General features: G+C 44.1%; 1 protein-coding gene and 1 long non-coding RNA gene across 2 annotated transcripts; both read left to right on the forward strand.

Annotated features, from left to right (window-relative positions):
* Positions 1 to 546: 546 nt before the first annotated feature.
* Positions 547 to 16,580, forward strand: LOC102211781 (arginyl-tRNA synthetase 1; the record flags this gene model as incomplete). The annotated part of the gene is made up of 12 exons (XM_005755305.1): positions 547 to 681; positions 783 to 974; positions 2,893 to 3,001; positions 3,539 to 3,639; positions 4,646 to 4,767; positions 4,859 to 4,979; positions 5,779 to 5,908; positions 6,096 to 6,200; positions 6,496 to 6,674; positions 6,770 to 6,879; positions 9,103 to 9,208; positions 16,408 to 16,580. Coding segments are annotated over 12 exons (1,583 nt in total), but the record flags the coding sequence as incomplete, so codon positions are not given.
* LOC102211581 (uncharacterized) lies at positions 1,601 to 2,555 on the forward strand. The gene is made up of 2 exons (XR_312511.1): positions 1,601 to 1,673; positions 1,956 to 2,555. It is a non-coding gene; the product is annotated as an uncharacterized LOC102211581 (long non-coding RNA).
* Positions 16,581 to 17,497: the final 917 nt, after the last annotated feature.

Consider the following 17,497-nt stretch of genomic DNA (forward strand, 5'->3'; position numbering starts at 1 on the left):
GAATTAAGTTCCTTGTTTCATACTTAAATGATTCATGGTCATGTTAACTGGCTTACCACATACCCCACCCCCCACATCTGATAATGGTCAGGTATATATATTGGAGTAAAAACGAAACGGCTAATATCCAAAGAAAAAGATTTTTTTTTTAATTTAGGGGTGGCTCAAGACTTTTGCACAGTAGTTTACAAATATCAAAAACAGGTGTATAAGAGATCAACAGTGAAATACAGAAAAAGAGTTAAAGGTTATGAATATATGTGTCTTTATAATTCCTGAGGTGTACCACAGGGTGCTAACTCGGTCCTCTTTTAATGATCATTGATGTAAGTAATGCTCGTAGCCATAGAGGTAAAAATATTTATACTTCCACAGTTCCTTTTAAAAATGGGCAGCATTTAAGACCCTAAAGCATTTTCTCAGGCTGGAACTCGGTGTAAAAATATTTACTATTTATAGGAGCGCGTTAAAGCTTCTTGAGCAGCTCCAGTTGGAACTTTCTTTCTCAGTGTCTTTCTTGGAAATTGGAAATATTTTGATATCTAGGAGCAAGAGATCCAGCGTCTGTCTGCAGAGATCAAAAATCTTGAAAACTCCCAGAACCTCAGTCCATCTACACGCCTGGAAGAGCTGCAGGAGGAAAACGCCCGACTCAAGTACCGCCTCAACATCCTGAAGAAGGTGAGTGGCGCTCTGCTGAAAGATGTCCTGAGGCGTTTTAATCTTAACCTGAGAAAAGCACATTGATGAAAAACCATTAAACCTTTCTGTGCTGTCCTCAGAGTCTGCAGGAAGACTCACTGAGTCAACGCGGCAAAGCCATGTTAAACATCAACCAGCGACTTCAGGAGGTCTTCGGCGAGGCCATCCAGGCCTCCTGCCCCGAGCTCGACAACCCGCCACTTTCTATTGCGCCCAGCCAGCAGGCCAAGTTTGGGGACTACCAGTGCAACAGCGCCATGAGCATGTCCCAGGTTAGACCGCCACGCCTGAAAACTTACGAGTTTATGTTTAATGGTTTATAATAATAATAATAATAATAATACATTTTATTTAAATAGCGCCTTTCAAAGCACCCAAGGACACTGTACAACTTATTATGATCTATGGTGGCTTATTATGAATTATTGTGGTTATGGTGGCTTGTTATGAATTATTGTGGCTTATTTTCATTTCTGGTTGCTTATTGTGATTTCTAATAGCTTACTATGATTTTTACAGTTTTAAAAGCTGCAGCTGCATTGAGTCAAATTAGAGGATTGTATTTGAGCAGTGCAGTGAGTCCTGGGGCCTGTTCTTCGTACGTCGCTTACTACATCCAAGATCAAATGACACATCCAAGATCAAATCATCGCGCTAACCGTGAGCTCGCTAATCCGGTTCCCCGAAAACACCTGCTGTTGACGATTACTACAGCTGGATGAAGTAATGCGCGGTCACTGGGTGTCGTAAAAGGGGCTACGCATCGATAGCAGAAACAGTGATCGGCAACCCGCTGATTGGTCGGCGAAAATGTCGAAGGGGCGTGCTCGGTATTTTCCGGCAGCAGAGCAAGAACTCATGAGTGAGGGATTTCAGGAGTTTCAGAGTTTAATTAAAACGCAAGAGAACACTGCAAAGGCTGCAAAAGCAAGGAGAGAGGGCTGGCAGAAAGTTGCTGACAAATCAAACTCGTAGGTAATTTAATAATAATAATAATAATAATGGATTGGGTTTATATAGCGCTTTCCAAGGCACCCAAAGCGCTTTACGATACCACTATTCATTCACTCCCACATTCACACACTGGTGGAGGCAGCTACGGTTGTAGCCAGGCTGCCATATCGTGCCATCGGCCCCTCTGGCCAACACCAGTAGGCGGTAGGGTAGATCTATCATATGACACTATATTGTCCAATATCATATGGCATTATATTATATTATAATATGTTATATTATATCCCCTTTCACATTAGAGCCACAACAGGACCCACAAGAACATGGGAACAAGTAAAAGTGGAATACAGGAGTATTCTACAGAATGGTAATATTTATCTCTTAGATTGCTTTTCGTCTCTTGGCAAGGTAATACTGGCCTGTAATACTCTGTTAGTTTGTTCATAACAGCAACCAAGAAAAGGGCAGAGGAAAAAAAGACAGGTGGTGGTCCTGCACCCCCTCGTCAACAAGTTGGTTAAGTAAATAATACCCTCACGGGAAAATCGATATCTCTCAATGAGCACACTGTCGCGCTGAGCTAAAGGATCCTGTCTATCCCGCAATATACGCTGGATTCTGAGGACTCTCCTTATCAATCTTGCACCTTCCGCAATGGGTTGGTCGCGTATACGGACAGGACATGGCTGCGACAGACTTCCCAAATCCACCTTCGCTTTTATAGCCGTGGTCTCTCATCTTGATTACACGAAGTAATTTACAATTACTACTCTGAAATATGAATTACATCTGTAATAATCACATACATGTAATAGAATGTTAATAGTTCATTTCCCTTTTTTAGGAAATGACCTGTATGTATCTGTGTGACATCAATAAATGGATCAGGTGCTGCATTATCTTTAGTTACATTGATGTTATTTATTTATGGTGAAACAGTGGTGGAATATCGCTGTTGCTTTCGTATAAATGAAGCGGACATACCTGCGTGGCCGCGATCTAATCCTGTTTACATAAAGTAAACCTGCTCCCGAGCAGGTTTACGCTTACGGCTCTGTTGCTATGACAGCAAGTCCCGGATGAGCTTCGGGGAACCGACTGATCCAGGATCACGCGAAATCGTCAACAATCTAATCCAGCTAACTTACTTAGCGAGGTACGAAGAACGGGCCCCTGGTCTCAGCAGGTCAGATTAAAAAGCTTTGCTTCAGACTGTCTCTGGCTGTCGGGTTGCAGATGCTGAAGGCAAAGGGGATAAAGATGAACCCGAGGGAGATCGCAGAGAAGATTATCAAAAATCTTCCAGACAACGAACTCGTCCAGAAAACGGAGGTCGCGGGGCCAGGTAGAGACTCCGCCTTTTAATGATGTCAACACAGACATCACGGCATTCACACAATTATAGTAACAGGAACGCTATTAAGTTCCTGTTTCTCTTTAAACTTTCTTCTTCTTCTACCTTATTATTCTAGTTGCTCCGTTTCTTTGCTGGTTAACTACTCCGACAGTTTTCACCATTCAAATTTTAAACTGTTCAGCTCTTTCTGGTAATGCCAGCTGTGTTGAGCTGTGTTTTAGCTCAGTGAGATGAGCAGGAGGGCTGGTTCCACTCTCGCCCATTGCAGCATGTTTTCAGCAGACAGTTCTGCTTCTTCAGCTGTTTTCGGAAGCCGATTTCCACGACACGGCATTCACACTGCATTTTCGCAGGAAATGCAACTTTTTCTTGTTTAGTTTAGTTTAATTTAATTTAATTTAGAACCTTGTCAAATGTGTACATATTTAAAGAGAAATAATTCTTTGTTTTGTATAAATATTAAAAGATTTAAAACTAGAGTAAATAAACGCCTAAAAAGTGAGTCTAAAAAAAGTTCTCTTTCAGGTTTCATCAACATCTACCTGCAGAAGACATTTGTGTCCAAACAGCTGAGCAACTTGTTGATTAACGGAGTGCAACCCCCACCACTGCCATCCAAGAAGAAGGTCTGTGCACATGCTGAAGTCATTTTCCCGCCATGTTTTTCCTTTTTAGTTAACCTCGGAAGTCTTTGATCCCTTTTTTAACATTTGATTTAATTATTTGTGTCTAATTATCTGGTATTCAACACAGTTTCACGCGCATTTTTTCTACTCTTGGCTCTGTGTGATGTCAAAGAGAGTACCACAGAGGCCCCGCCCACCAGTTTTATTGTTTCGGTCCTTGCCTTTCACAATAAAAGCCTTCCACGAACGCACACAAACAATAACAGTTTATAGAGTGACATCAAAGCAAATTACAGCAGATTTTAGGTTCACATTTTAAATATTTTTTACAAGTTGTGAAAAGGAAAATTACATTTTTTTCTTAATAAATAAAATTTTTTCATAAAACTTGTAGAAATGAGCTTCCTGTGAAGGCAATCTGGACGCAGAGATGAGGTGAGGAGCTCAGTTTAATATAGCAGGAACCAGAAAATGGACAGATTAGATTATTTTATTAATTTATTTATTTCAGTTACAAAAATAAAGAACCACGCTTACTCATTTAATTATTTTGGTGCAGTAAAAGTCACGTTCACATTTATCTGTGTGGAGTTGAAATTATTCATATAAAGTGCGACATAAAAAATGTGTGTATGCTCACAAAAGCAGAGAAGAGAAGGAGGAGGTGGAGGATGTGAATGAGGGAGAATCCAAAATAAGCTTTTTCTATAGAGACAGAAATTAATATTAATGCAACACTGGAAAGAAGAAGATTGCTTTTAAACTGAAGCTGTGACAGGAAGTAAAAACGTGTGTGGTTTAAGGCGGATGTCAAAAAGTTTGATTAAACACACCAAAACGGCACTGATCAAACATAAAATAGGCTTATTATGAACCATGACTCATGCAAAGCTGCTCTGATAGAGTCCAGGAATAAAAACGTGGAGCTGGTTGAGTTCACCTGTGATGGGTTTACCCGTCTCAGCGTCTGCATTTATCAGTTCCTGTGTGTTTGTGTTGCATTCAGGTGGTGGTGGATTTCTCATCTCCAAACATCGCCAAAGAGATGCACGTGGGTCACCTGCGCTCCACCATCATCGGGGACAGCATGTGCCGATTGTTTGAGTTTCTGGGATACGAAGTCCTCAGGTCAGCTTGGCCGCGCTCCTTGTGTCGTAGCTGCGAACGTTAAAAACCTTTCAAGAAATAAAATCTAAAAAGTTAGTTTTTATTTCTGCAGGCTGAACCACGTGGGGGACTGGGGTACCCAGTTTGGGATGCTGATCGCCCACCTGCAGGACATGTTTCCGGACTACCTGACCGTCTCCCCTCCCATCGGTGACCTGCAGGCCTTCTACAAAGTCAGTTCATGCTCATCCCGTCTCTGTGTGTGATCGGGCTGCTTTTGGGAAAATCCCATGTGGGGTTAGGACCCTTTAAGGTTTTTACCTTAAAGGGTAAAAAGGACCCTTTAAGGTTTTTACCCCAAGTGCAGTTTTTTAACCATCATAACTTCGCACTTAGTCCCTATGACCCCAAAGCGCTTTACACTGCATTCAGTCATCCACACATTCACACACTGGTGATGGCAGCTACATTATAGCCACAGCCGGGGCTCGAACCAGCAGCCTTCCGATTACAAGACGAACTGCCAACTCTTGAGCCACGATCGCATGTTCACATGAAACTTTCAGGGCTGAAAAACAGATTTAAGTTCTGTGGAAAAAAAAAAAACGGACTCAAACACAAAAAGATGTTGAAAGAAAGTTGACCTGGGACAGCCACCTGTCCCACATGGTGATGCGAGCCCTGAAAGTTTGCCCAGAATGCACTTTTTGAAGTTTCTGCATTCATGACACTGATCAAATGTTCGGGTACAGACATGAATCTGGTGCAGCTTAGACGTTCTTCAGCCCTGAAGGTTTCATGTCAACGTTTCCTGTAACTGTGAAGGTATTAAAGCTCAGAAATGCTGCAGAAATAAGAAATAAGCCCCAAATTAAACCGACCCGGAGGCTTCTGAACATGTTCAGTGTGAGGGGAAAATGTTCTCGTGGCTTCATTAGATGAACTGGAGTTATTGTGTGGGAGACACGTTTCCTCAGCTTTGACTGTGACAGTGAAACGAGGGAGCTGACAGTCTCTCGTGCTCTCGTTCAGGAGTCAAAGAAGCGCTTTGACACGGACGAGGAGTTTAAGAAGCGGGCGTACCAGTGTGTCGTCAAACTGCAGAGCAAAGAGCCGGAGTTCATCAAAGCCTGGAACCTCATCTGTGACGTGTCCAGGACAGGTACGTCGGGTTTTAGCCTTTCATGCTAACAGGAATGAAACACTCGTCCCTCATTCAGAGCCGCTGGCCTTAAATTGGTCATGTGACACGAGGACGGTTTAACCCGTTGGAGCTCCTCCCCCTCTTTAGAGCAGCCCGTCTACCTGTGACAGGTTTTAATTATTTCTTTTTTTTTTTATTTCTCCAGAGTTTCAGAAAATTTACGACTGCCTGGACATCGAGCTCATCGAGAGAGGAGAGTCGTACTACCAGGACCTGATGGTTGAGGTGGTGAAGGAGTTTGAGAAGAAAGGTCAGTGTGCAGCAGGTCAAAGGTCACGGAGGGCATTTCTGAGCATTTAGGGTTACCAGAAATAGAGCTTATTTGTTCCCTTGATCACACTGATTTTAATAGAAATCTTTATAGAATCAGTTTTTCTTCTTTCAGTGGATAATAAAGTGCAGCCTGTAGTTTCTGAGTGTCACCACCAGGTGGCAGCATTGCCTCATGAATGTTTGGTGCCCTCCTGTTTTTATCTCCTTGTCTTTTTTGGACTGACTGGACCTTCTCATTAAACCACCTCCATCCTTTTAAATCTCCACCTCAGGCCTGATGGAGCTCGACGAGGGTCGTAAGGTCGTCTTCCCCCCAGGGCAGCCCATCCCCCTCACCGTCGTCAAGTCAGACGGGGGCTACACCTACGACACGTCAGACCTCGCGGCCATTCGCCAACGAATCTTTGAAGAGAAGGCCGACATCATCATCTACGTCACTGACAGTGGACAGGTAGGTGGAGACGCGACCACAGAGGGTTTGGATTTAACTCTGAGCTCCGTCTCTTTCCTGAACATGACGTTTGGAGGGTGTGTTTTCCCCTCCAGAGCACGCACTTCCAGGTGGTGTTCGCCGCAGCTCAGCTGATCGGCTGGTACGACCCCAAAGTGACCCGGGTGGAGCACGCTGGCTTTGGAGTGGTGTTGGGGGAGGACAAGTGAGTTCAAAACACGCTCTGACAGTAGAGTTTGTTTTTCTGAGTGCTGTGTGAGGGCCGCAGGTACCCGACTGTTGCCAGGTACGACATCACCGAGTGGAGACACACTGGGGAGGTGGTGCTGAGAAAAGGGGTGGAAAAAAGGGGTGGGGCATTGTCACTGGGGACAAAGTGTGAGTGGGGTTTGAAGCACCTGAGGTGGATCATGTGACGACTCTGAGGTTTAAAAGGACCGCCTCCCCGGGGACAGCCTGCCACTAGTGTTTTAGTGTCGGCCGCTCGCGAAGGCTACGCCATAGTTTCTACATGGATTCAATGCAGAGGTGTACGTGGTTAGGTCCTGCCCTTGGACGACGCCCACTGCGCACTTATAACTCCGCCCCTGACCTCATCCGTGGATGGTTAGGGAAGTCAAAATTCTAAAATAGGGCTCAATTATGAGAGCCCGCCTGATTGGCTGATAAATGAAGAGCCGGGAGGAACGCCCTACAGCCGCGTTATGTAGTTTGTCCACCAGAGGGCGCTCTGCGGCGGTTTTGGAATGCCACAAAGTAAACGAGTAAATGAATAACTACACGTAACAAACACTAAAACAATAAAACTGCTTTTTGGGGTTTAAAAAAAAAAAAAGTGTCCAAAGCCGACTTCAGATCCGAGGTCTCTGCTCGCCAGACGGGCAGACTTCCTGTGTTTCCCGCTGCTCACATAAAGGCTCGTTTTATTTATTTTTTTTTTTTTTCTGCGTCGATGAATCAAACGCAGGATTTTCAGCCACTGCCCCACAAACAGTTTAGTCATTTGCAGCGAATCGCAGAGCCTGCCTTACTCAGCATGTGAGGGGGAGGAGCAAGGGGAGGAGCAAGAGGAGGAGCAAGAGGAGGAGCAAGGGGAGGAGCAAGGGGAGGAGCAAGAGGAGGAGCAAGGGGAGGAGCAAGGGGAGGAGCAAGAGGAGGACAGCAGTGATGAAAAAGTTCACTCAGAGTCTGTGTTGTTATTATTCCTTCCTCCTCTTTCATCTTCTTTACTTGTCTCCTTCCTCCTCCTCTTCCTTTCTTCTCGTTCTTCTTCTGCTTGTTTAATTAAATGTTTCTGTTCTTCTGTTTAACTCCTCCTCTTCCTCCACTTATTTCCTCCTTCAGCAGTGCTCGTTCGCTTCCTTCATTTTCTCCTTCCCATAGCGTCTTCCTCCTTTCTCCATCTTTCCTCTTTATCTTCATTTTTTCTTCGTCTACTCCTCCTCCTTCTCCCTTTCCTCCTATTTTCCTCCTTCTCTTCCACTTATTTCCTCGTTTTCTTTCTTCTGCCGCTGCTTTAACTTTTTCTTTGATTTTTTTTTCCCTTTTCTGGAGCTTCTTCTTGTTCTTCAACATTTTCATTTCACTCTTCCTCCACTGTCTTTATGTCCTCCTGTTCTTTTGTCCTCTCGCTGCTTATATCAAGCCTCCATTTTCTTCCACGCCTCCTCCTCTTGTTTCTTCTTCTTCTTTTATCTATTTGTAGATTCCAAGTCATCACGTTCATAAACTTTAACACCTCAGATATATTTTTCCCGCCGCGTTCCCGTTTTTTCGTCGTGCAGTTTGAGCACCTCGTCTCTGAGCGTTGGGTTTTATCGTGTCGTCGTGTGAGCGATCGCTGCGCTCTGATTGGTGAGCAGATTTGTGATTTGACCGCTTATCTGTCACGTTGTTGTTTATTCCTAATCAATCGACCTGAGAAGAAGCGCCGGGTTCAGGCGGCGGGCTGACGTTACGCTTCGCGGAGGCCATAACTAAGTGCCGCTAAATGCCCCGCGGTAACCTGAGGGGGCGTAAATTGGCCCCACTATGTCTGCACTATGGCAGACTCCATTAGAAATTTATCACGCTGTTCTCATAATCGCTCATCCAGACAATAAGAGCTTAACGCAGCCACGGGGGGAGCCGTTATAGCTGCGAGTAAACAGAGGAGGGAGGGGAGGCGGGGGTTATTAAATTTTTGGCTCGTGCTCGGCTTGTAATGCTTAGCTGATTTGCTTGATTGTACAAAATGTATCGCCCCGAGGCGAGCAGAAGTAATCTAATAGTTTGCTGTCATGATAATTATTGGAGACAGGAAGTGGAACCTCTGCTGGTTCAGGTTGGGGATGTGAAACTGCAGCAGCTCCATTACTGGTTCCCCTGCAGGTGGTTTGTAACCCGGCGTCCTCGCACTGAGCCGCTGTTTCTGCCGTTTCCTCCACAGGAAGAAGTTTAAGACTCGTTCTGGAGACACGGTGAGGCTGATGGACCTGCTGGACGAGGGACTGAAGAGGTCCATGGACAAGCTGAAGGAGAAGGAGCGAGACAAGGTGAGGCTGCAGACGCGGCAGAACAAAAACCTGATGGGAAGTTTAAGAAAATCCTCACACGGCAGCGAGGAGTTCAGGCTCCACACGAGAAACTGGGACGGCCCTCACCAACAGTCCCAGTTAGAGTAACTAACTGGCCAACGAGCATTTCAACTCAGATATAATTTCCACGAGATGACGTAAGCAAGAACATTTCTACGGTGGCCCTGAGAGGTCAAAAGCACTCCAACATAAGAAAAGCGCACAAAGAAATGAAAAGAAAAAAGGTAACACTTCATAACACGGGTGTAATTAAACATAATTTCATTTTATTTTTAATAAATCAATAATCTACCTTTATATTTACCTACAAATACTTGAAAGTAGGCACAACAAGAAGGTAACAGGTCAGATTTTTAAAGAAGACAATATTGAAAATTGGATGTTTTCCTCATCTTACATCGTAAATATGCTTCTCAGGGCCATATTATGGACTGAATTAATCATCAAATGTCTTTTTATTATTATCAGTAAAAATGTTTTGGGCCTTAACTTATTATAAAATAGATACAATAACAACTTGCAGCGTGACCTTAAAACGAGCTGCATGTAACTTTTTCCTCATGATCACTGCTCAAACATAAAGAAACGCCACATTCTTTGGACCCGGGTCGGTCCACAGGCTGCTGGTAACGTCTGAATATTACAGTTTGGTACATAAAAAAAACAAAACAGGTTATCAATGGGAATATCCCATTGGATCTTTAAACAGACCAAACCTGGGGTCCCAGTACAGCCCAGTATGAGGTAACCAGTGTATTCTGAGCAGGAAGAGCCGGTGCTACTTCTAAACGTGTTCCTTTAACGTGTGGTGGAGGTGGAGAGCTCAAAGAGAGCATGAAAAACAGATCAGGTTACAAACCGGAATGATTGTTTTCCTGTTGTTGACTCATCAGCGGACGATCAGTGTGAAATTGACCAATCAGACACAAACGGTTCTGCTCTTGTTTGGATTAATGACTCAAAACAGCCGAGAGGAAAAGTGTTTGCAGAGGTTTGAGCTCACACATGAGCAGAGGAGGATGAAAGGACCACACGGGGCTGAGAGGATGAGAGGGAAGCAGCCGGGCGGTGGCGTTTCAGCCTCAGTGTGTCTGGACGAGATGAGAAAGCTCCCAAGTTTGGCTCTCTGAGCGGGATGAGAGCGGGAAGAATTAATGGCTACTGTAGAGCGAGGTGGTCATTGCTGTAAAATAAGCCTCGTCGGAGCGAATCGAAAGCCGGGCTCGGGGAAGAAATAATGAGCGACTCGCTGGACGGCGTCCCTCGCCGCTCCAAACGTCTGCTTATAAAAGATAAAATATTTGACACAGAATATGGATATAACATCATCGCAATAACAGGAGTTATTCCAGCAGATGTAACCCAGGAGGAAGAATAAAAAAAGACTTCCCGCCATCGATCGAGTTTGAATCAGCAGGACGACTCGTGGTTAAATATTCACCACACACACGTGGAGCTTTAAAAAGACCTCGAGAGGAGAATCGGACGGGAGACGTGAAGCTTGGTGATCAGAGGCTCGATGGGACGAGCGTTTCGCTTCGTTAACTAAAAACATCGACGTTTAGGAGAACACACAGAAAATGTTTATTTTTTCTTTCTTTGTCCTCCCACAGTCCAAAGATGTGCTCGTCAGGCTACCTGGTGATCCTGAACTGAAGTCATGTGACACGTGCGTCTAACGGCTCATATAGCTACGACATCGCTAAAAACAAGCTAACGTTCATCACCATGTGGTCGTGCTTTAGATGCTCCCACTTTTCCTTGTTTCTGAAGTTTTTCCTCGTCTTCTTTTTACTTTCCATCCATTCCCATAGTGAGTCTTCATATTCCCTTCAGATGTATTTATATAGTATACTATGTGTGTTATACTGTAAAGTGTATATAAGAGTCCTCCCCAACAGTAATACAGAGAAAACACCAACAATCATATGACCCCTATGAGCACTTTGGCGACTGTGGGAAGGAAAAACTCCCTTTTAACAGGAAGAAACCTCCAGCAGAACCAGGCTCAGTGAGGGGCGGGGCCATCTCTGTTAGAGCCATTGGGGGTGAGAGGAGGACAAAGACACTGGAAGAGGGACGGAGATTAGTAATAATTAATGATAAAAAGCTGACTGGTGTGTAAACACAGAGGCAAAGTGCATCATGGGAAACCAGAGGTTAGTGGAGGGTAAAAGGGAAGCTGACTGCCTGAGTTTGCTTGAGTTCAGCAGATATTCTGTGTTAAATGGAAGTTTTTGCACAGATAAAGCAGGAAGTTGTGTGTCATAAACTTCCTGACTCTCTGCTGAGCGCCTCTGCGTTTTGACTGATGACCCAGCGATCCCATTTCAGGGCTCAGAGCTCAGACGAATGTCAGACTTCACATTTTTTTTATCTTCGGTGGATTGAGCGTTTGTCAGCGGAGAGTCCTTCGAGTCTTTTGAGTCTTTCGAGCCTCGAGTTGTTTATTTTCCTTTTTCTAAAGTCATTCTTCAGAAAAACAAACTTCTGCCAGCGTGTTTCCCGTCCGGTTTTCCCTCCTCTCTGTTTCCTCAAACCACGCCGCCGCCGCCCGGCCCCGATCCTCCATCACTGGCTCGCCCGGACCTCGTTAAGAGCTGCTTGTTTGGTTGTTTGGAGGTGGGAAGTGTTTCCTGCCTGATTCAACTCAGAAAATACCTGTTTACATCCTTTTCTTCCCTCCCCGGGCCATGTTAGCCGCTCTCTCCGCCTCACACAGCGAGGCTCTCGACGTTCCCGTTACTTTGACTCGCCGTGTCTCACCTGCTGGTGCTGAGGTGTTTCTGTGATGTTAAACTTGCAGGGAGATTTTTATATGTAATTTTTTAAAGAGGAGAAAAACAAGAGAACCTGACCCGGTTAAGTTATTACGTGGAGCACTAGGTGTGGTGCAAGCAGTCGCTGACTTTCAGTTGAACTGCAGCAATTTTAATGCTGAGAAGGTTGCAGGAAGCCGGTGCCAGCTCCCCTGCAGGCCCCTCCGGCCCGGCGCTCCTCGCTCCGTCTGGGTCGGTGCCCACGTCTACCATCTGCTAACCCGGCCTCATTAAAAACAAACCCCAGCCGTGGCCTCCGTGAACCGCAGCCCGCTCTCTAACACTGCTGCTCCTTCATGTTTGTTTTCAGCACTTGTGATGTTTCACACTTTGCTCTCTCCTCATTTTTTGTCTTCTGTGTTTGGTGCTTTTATTTCCTGTTATTTTCTGGCCCTTCCTGTCTCATCCTGCCCCGTGTGTCACACACATCCTGGCCTCTCCGGCCCTGACCTGTCCTTTTGTGGCTGTTAGAAAAGCGCCTTTCAGACCAGACTGTAAGAATCTCTCGCTGCAGGGACCGATTGTTGAGTTTACAGCTCAGTTTTTGGGGGTTTTTTTTAGCTCGTAGTGCAGAGCAGGAACCTTTCTAAGCATGATGGGGCCTCTTCTCCTCATTCTAGCTCCATATTTTTATTTGCGAAGTAGCTTTGCATGATTCACTGTTTAAAATAATCCTTCAACCACTTCAGCCGTTAATTCTTTTTCTCCATCAGGCTGAAGCGCTCGGCAGGCATCAGGCAGTGTTTATGAATTAAATTCAAATTAAAACCACAGGTGCCTCTACAGGTAACCTCAAGGTCAGAGGTCAGGTTTTCTGAAAAAGTCACACAGCTAACGTATGTTCAGCATCGCAAACTGACAAACACTCAGGGAATCTGGGATCGATTAAACTGGTCTGAGAATCTGCTGGATGTAACAGCTCAGCTGATTAGTCGCTTATTTTCAAGGCGCGTACATAAAACGCTAACGTGTCGCCAGGTTGAGTAGAATATTAGTCAAAAACCCATTTGGTCATAAACATCCACCTATAACTCTGCTGGACTCTGAGGGTCTCAGAAAGGTTTATATTTATGATTATTTTAGCATTTCTCATTCCTGGTTCTCCGTTTTGATTGGATATGGTGGATGAGGTCACTAAAGCACCCCGTTAAGCTGTGCGACCTGGTAATCAGGTTTTCTGGACCTAACGACACTAGATCCTCTAAAGATTCTAGTATATGTTTTACTTTATACATTTATTTTTATCTTCACCTTTTAAAACAAGAATTGGGTGCACGAGTTGGAATTTATTTAGGATTTTCTCTAATCTGCACTCTTCAATGGTTGCTCTTCCTCTTACTACATCAAAATAAGATCATCAGTCTTCCTCACTCACGTTTCAAAACAGCAGCTCCACATGTAAGTAAAACTTACTCCAAAGATGTGCATGTAATCTGAGTAAATGTTAATATAAACACATCAAGCCACTTCCTGCTGTGACAAAACAAATTTCCCACGTGTGGGACTAATAAAGGTTATCTTATCTTATCTTATCAGAAAAATGGGTCGGGCCCAGACGCTGGTTTTGGAGAATCACTGCACCCCTTGATCAGGATATCTCATTTAAAAGAAATAATTGTGTATTAGGAGCAAAAAATGGTGATAAATATGTTTAATTTCTGACTAAATACAAAGAGAATTAAAATAAAACTCCTTTCTTTGATAAGACGAGTAATCAGTTGGCTAGTCTTTGTACCAGTTGTCGAGTACTTCTGGCTCCAGCTTATTAAACGTCTGAATGTGTCTTTAAGGCTATTTCTTTTCTCCTACACTCTTAGAGTAGAGGCTTCTCAGTCTTGGATTATAGAGGCTTCCCTTTAAACTCTCAGAGCTCGCTCTGTTCTGCTGTAATTCAATAAAGGATCCAAGATTTTATAAAACATTGAAGGTTTGTCCTTGAATCAGCAGGTCACAGCTACCAGGGGGATGAGATCTATTGTTTCTTTGGAGCCACTCTGAGAGCTCAGCGAAGTAACATACACCTTCTAGTACTAAATAAAAGAACATCAAGCCCCGTTTGAAAGATGGGATTAAGATTCAGGGCAGAATGCAATGAAAGGAGGGGAAGGCAGAGTTTTAAAGATTCATATTTTTATAGAACATTTCGGAAATTTCCACTTCAAACTTTTTCCCCTCGACACTTTTGAATAGATGGGACAAAAATGAGAAAACCTTGTATCTGCTGCGGTAATTTTGAAAACACATTGATGTCTTTTAGAGGCTCTGGAGCAGGAGGGGGATTTGAATTTAGGAATTGGTTCATAAATGGAGTGAAAATGGAAGATTCGGCCGGGAGACAAATGTCTGTGAATGCCAGGATGATTAAAAACACTTACTGCAATCATTTCATAAAATATTTATGTTTACATTTTTATATTCCAGAATCTCAAAGCCCAGAATTGTTCCTCCGCTGGGAATAATTACATAAATTCACCCATTGTAGTTGTTGAAGGTGGAAATATTGATGGAGACCAAAACTGTATTTAATAGCGGGCTGTGAAGATTTATTTACGGCTGTAAGGTTGGTCATCTTAACATGTCCATGGGGACTGACTCACTTTTGGAGGCGGCCTCTAGTGGACATTAGCGGAACTGCAGGTTTTAGTGCTTGATTTGTTTTTCTGTTCAGGAAAAATAAGCGATCGCATGTTCGATGTTGTAAACAGCTGTTCAACCAGAGGTTTACACTCGACCACTCGCTGTTTGACCACTTTGGGTCATAAGCTGATTGCACAGGTTGCGTTGCGAGGCAACCTGTCTACAAACAATCACAGTCAACCTCACTGCAGTCACTCTCAGACTCTTGGATCTAATTTAGAAAAGCAGAGTGACTGCAAAGTAGAGTTTGGCGATTGGATGAATATATCGACTATCGGCGGCCGTTTTTACAAAGGCGATTTATTTATTTGAGTCAGTTTGCTAATAGTGATGGAGCTAATGGAAGCAGTCAAGAGAAGAAACAAAGGTAGTCGTGTTTGAGTACTTTGCTCGCTATACGTCTGCACAAGCGGCACACTGCTTTGGTTACATCCTTAGGTTGACCTCTTTCATCTAGTTTAAAGCCAAAGAAATCCCAAATTGCAAACTTTTATATTTCTTTTTTAGTGCTGTCAGCGTTAGCGCACCATCATCATAACTAATGTGATTAACAACCCGTCTGGAGCACAGAGTCAAAATCCCTGAAATGTCTCTGTCAACACATTTCGGGCAGTTTGTCCAACGTTTCTGCGCTCCAGATGGGTTGAGGGTGTTAAAAATTTTAATGGCGTTAATGGTGATGACCGCGTTAATGCCACATTAATGCGTCAACACTGACAGCACTAATTTTTTGGGGGAAATTAGTTCGTCCATGTTTGGACTTCTTCTGTGTTGTAAATGCACAAATCAGTCCGTGCATGATTACATTGCTCCGCCCATCAAAAGTCTGCGCATGCGTGAATATGCCTCCATCGTCGATTATTGGACTGACGCTTGTTGTAAAATATCGCCCAACCCTATTTCAAACCCTTATGTAGACTGCAGGATATTTTCACAGTTAATTTCCATATTATCTGAAAAAATCAGAAGCTGGACAAATGTCCTCCTGACACATCGGCCGGAAAAGCTTGAACCCGGTCATCTCTGTGCACCTCTGGTCATAGAGCCCGAGTTACGTTACATAACCAGTATTCCCATCATATTTATCTTTGTTTTTTCGAGTTCGATTTTGGTGTTTCAGTCGATCTCAAAATGATTTGAAAGTTCAGTTGATCGTATGTAACAGTGGGAACAGCTGGAGGAGCAGACGAAGGCCAGTTTGTGTAAACGTTGGAAGTTTCCGCAGTGGAAAAGTGGCCATTTGTTCCAAATCTGACCTTAAATCTAACCTGCCCGTTACTCGCAGCCCTGTTTTCACCTGTGCCATTAATCTTTGTCCTGTCACGTCACTTCTTCTATCTGCTGTGTTCTGCTTGACTGCAGTTTTTTTTGTTGTTTTTTAATCACTATCACGAAATCTTCATAATCCTCCTCTTCACTCCCTACGGTATCAAACACGTCACACACAGATTCGAGGGAAGGCTATGACTCAATAAGTCAATTTAATCTCTGCCCGAGGATTGTAAATTGGTTTCATTATTTGGATTAAATTCATCTCACTGGTTTAACTGTTGGAAGCAGAAGGTGAAGCACTGCCTTCAGTAATTACAAGCTGATTAAAACGACACTTATCAGCATTTTTAATGCCATAAAGCACGCCGGGCGAAGGCGGCGATGGGGAGAGATTGTCTGCTTTAATAAAAGAAAACCTTCTTTCTGCAGGTCCTGACTCCAGAGGAGCTCACGAAGGCTCAGAGGGCCGTCGCCTTCGGCTGCATCAAATACGCCGACCTCTCCCACAACCGCAACAACGACTACGTCTTCTCGTTTGATAAGATGCTGGACGACCGAGGCAACACGGCGGCGTATCTCCTCTACGCCTTCACCCGCATCAGGTCAGGGTTCACTACAACTTTTAATACTTAGTTTAGATAAAAAAGATTTAAGAAGTGCACGTGTTCCCGCACACAGTCAGGCACACAAGGATACAAATAGCATATAGATTTAGACGAGTTCTGAAGTTTAGAACAGCCTGGATCTAAACGAGCGTGGACCAATCGGAAGTCCTGATCTGTTATACAGCCCTAAAGGAGCTAATGAAGTGTCGAGTGTTTGCAACCTTACTGAAGTGCACATGAAAACTGAGGTAAATCAAACATGTGTACTCAGGGTTCAAAGTTATTGGCTGACAGGAAAGGTTTGAAAGTCTTAGAGGAATGGATGACGAGTCCCGGCTGAGTACCAGGAGTTCCACATTTAACCTGGGTGGCCCACTCCATCCTGTCTTTGTGCCACCTCAGTCTTCTCCAGCAGTCTTGGCATTTGACGGTCACTGAGACGACCTTAGTCTTGGCTTCACTTTACACCTGAAGATTCAGATTCGGACTAAATCCAGAGAGAGAGTGAAAAGTTGCAGCTTTGCGCCTCTGTTGCAGCTCTTTTCATGCAGCCCATCAAACCCAGTGTAAAATAACGAGCGGCGTTGCTGCTAACAGCCTCTTTTAACAGTAGATTAGTTATGTAGCAATGCAGAAGCCGGTCTGTTTAGTAATCTGTCCATCGGTTATATGAACTATTGCTTGACCCTGAGTTTAGGACACTGAAACTATCCTGAAAGTTAAATCAAGTGCCTCCATTTTTCTCGCCTGTCCTGTACGAGAACCTCCCATCAGCACCAGTATACTTTCATTACTCGTATCAGATCGGCCTCGCCAGACCCTCCGCGATCGTTGTGGCTTGGGATTAGTCTTTGGGGTATTTCCACTCAGTGAGACCCAATTTGTCCTCACCCTTATCCCCTCCATCGACTGAG

Source organism: Pundamilia nyererei, unplaced genomic scaffold (assembly GCF_000239375.1).
Source record: "Pundamilia nyererei isolate P.nyererei 1_Seehausen unplaced genomic scaffold, PunNye1.0 scaffold01168, whole genome shotgun sequence".
Classification (NCBI taxonomy): domain Eukaryota; kingdom Metazoa; phylum Chordata; class Actinopteri; order Cichliformes; family Cichlidae; genus Pundamilia; species Pundamilia nyererei.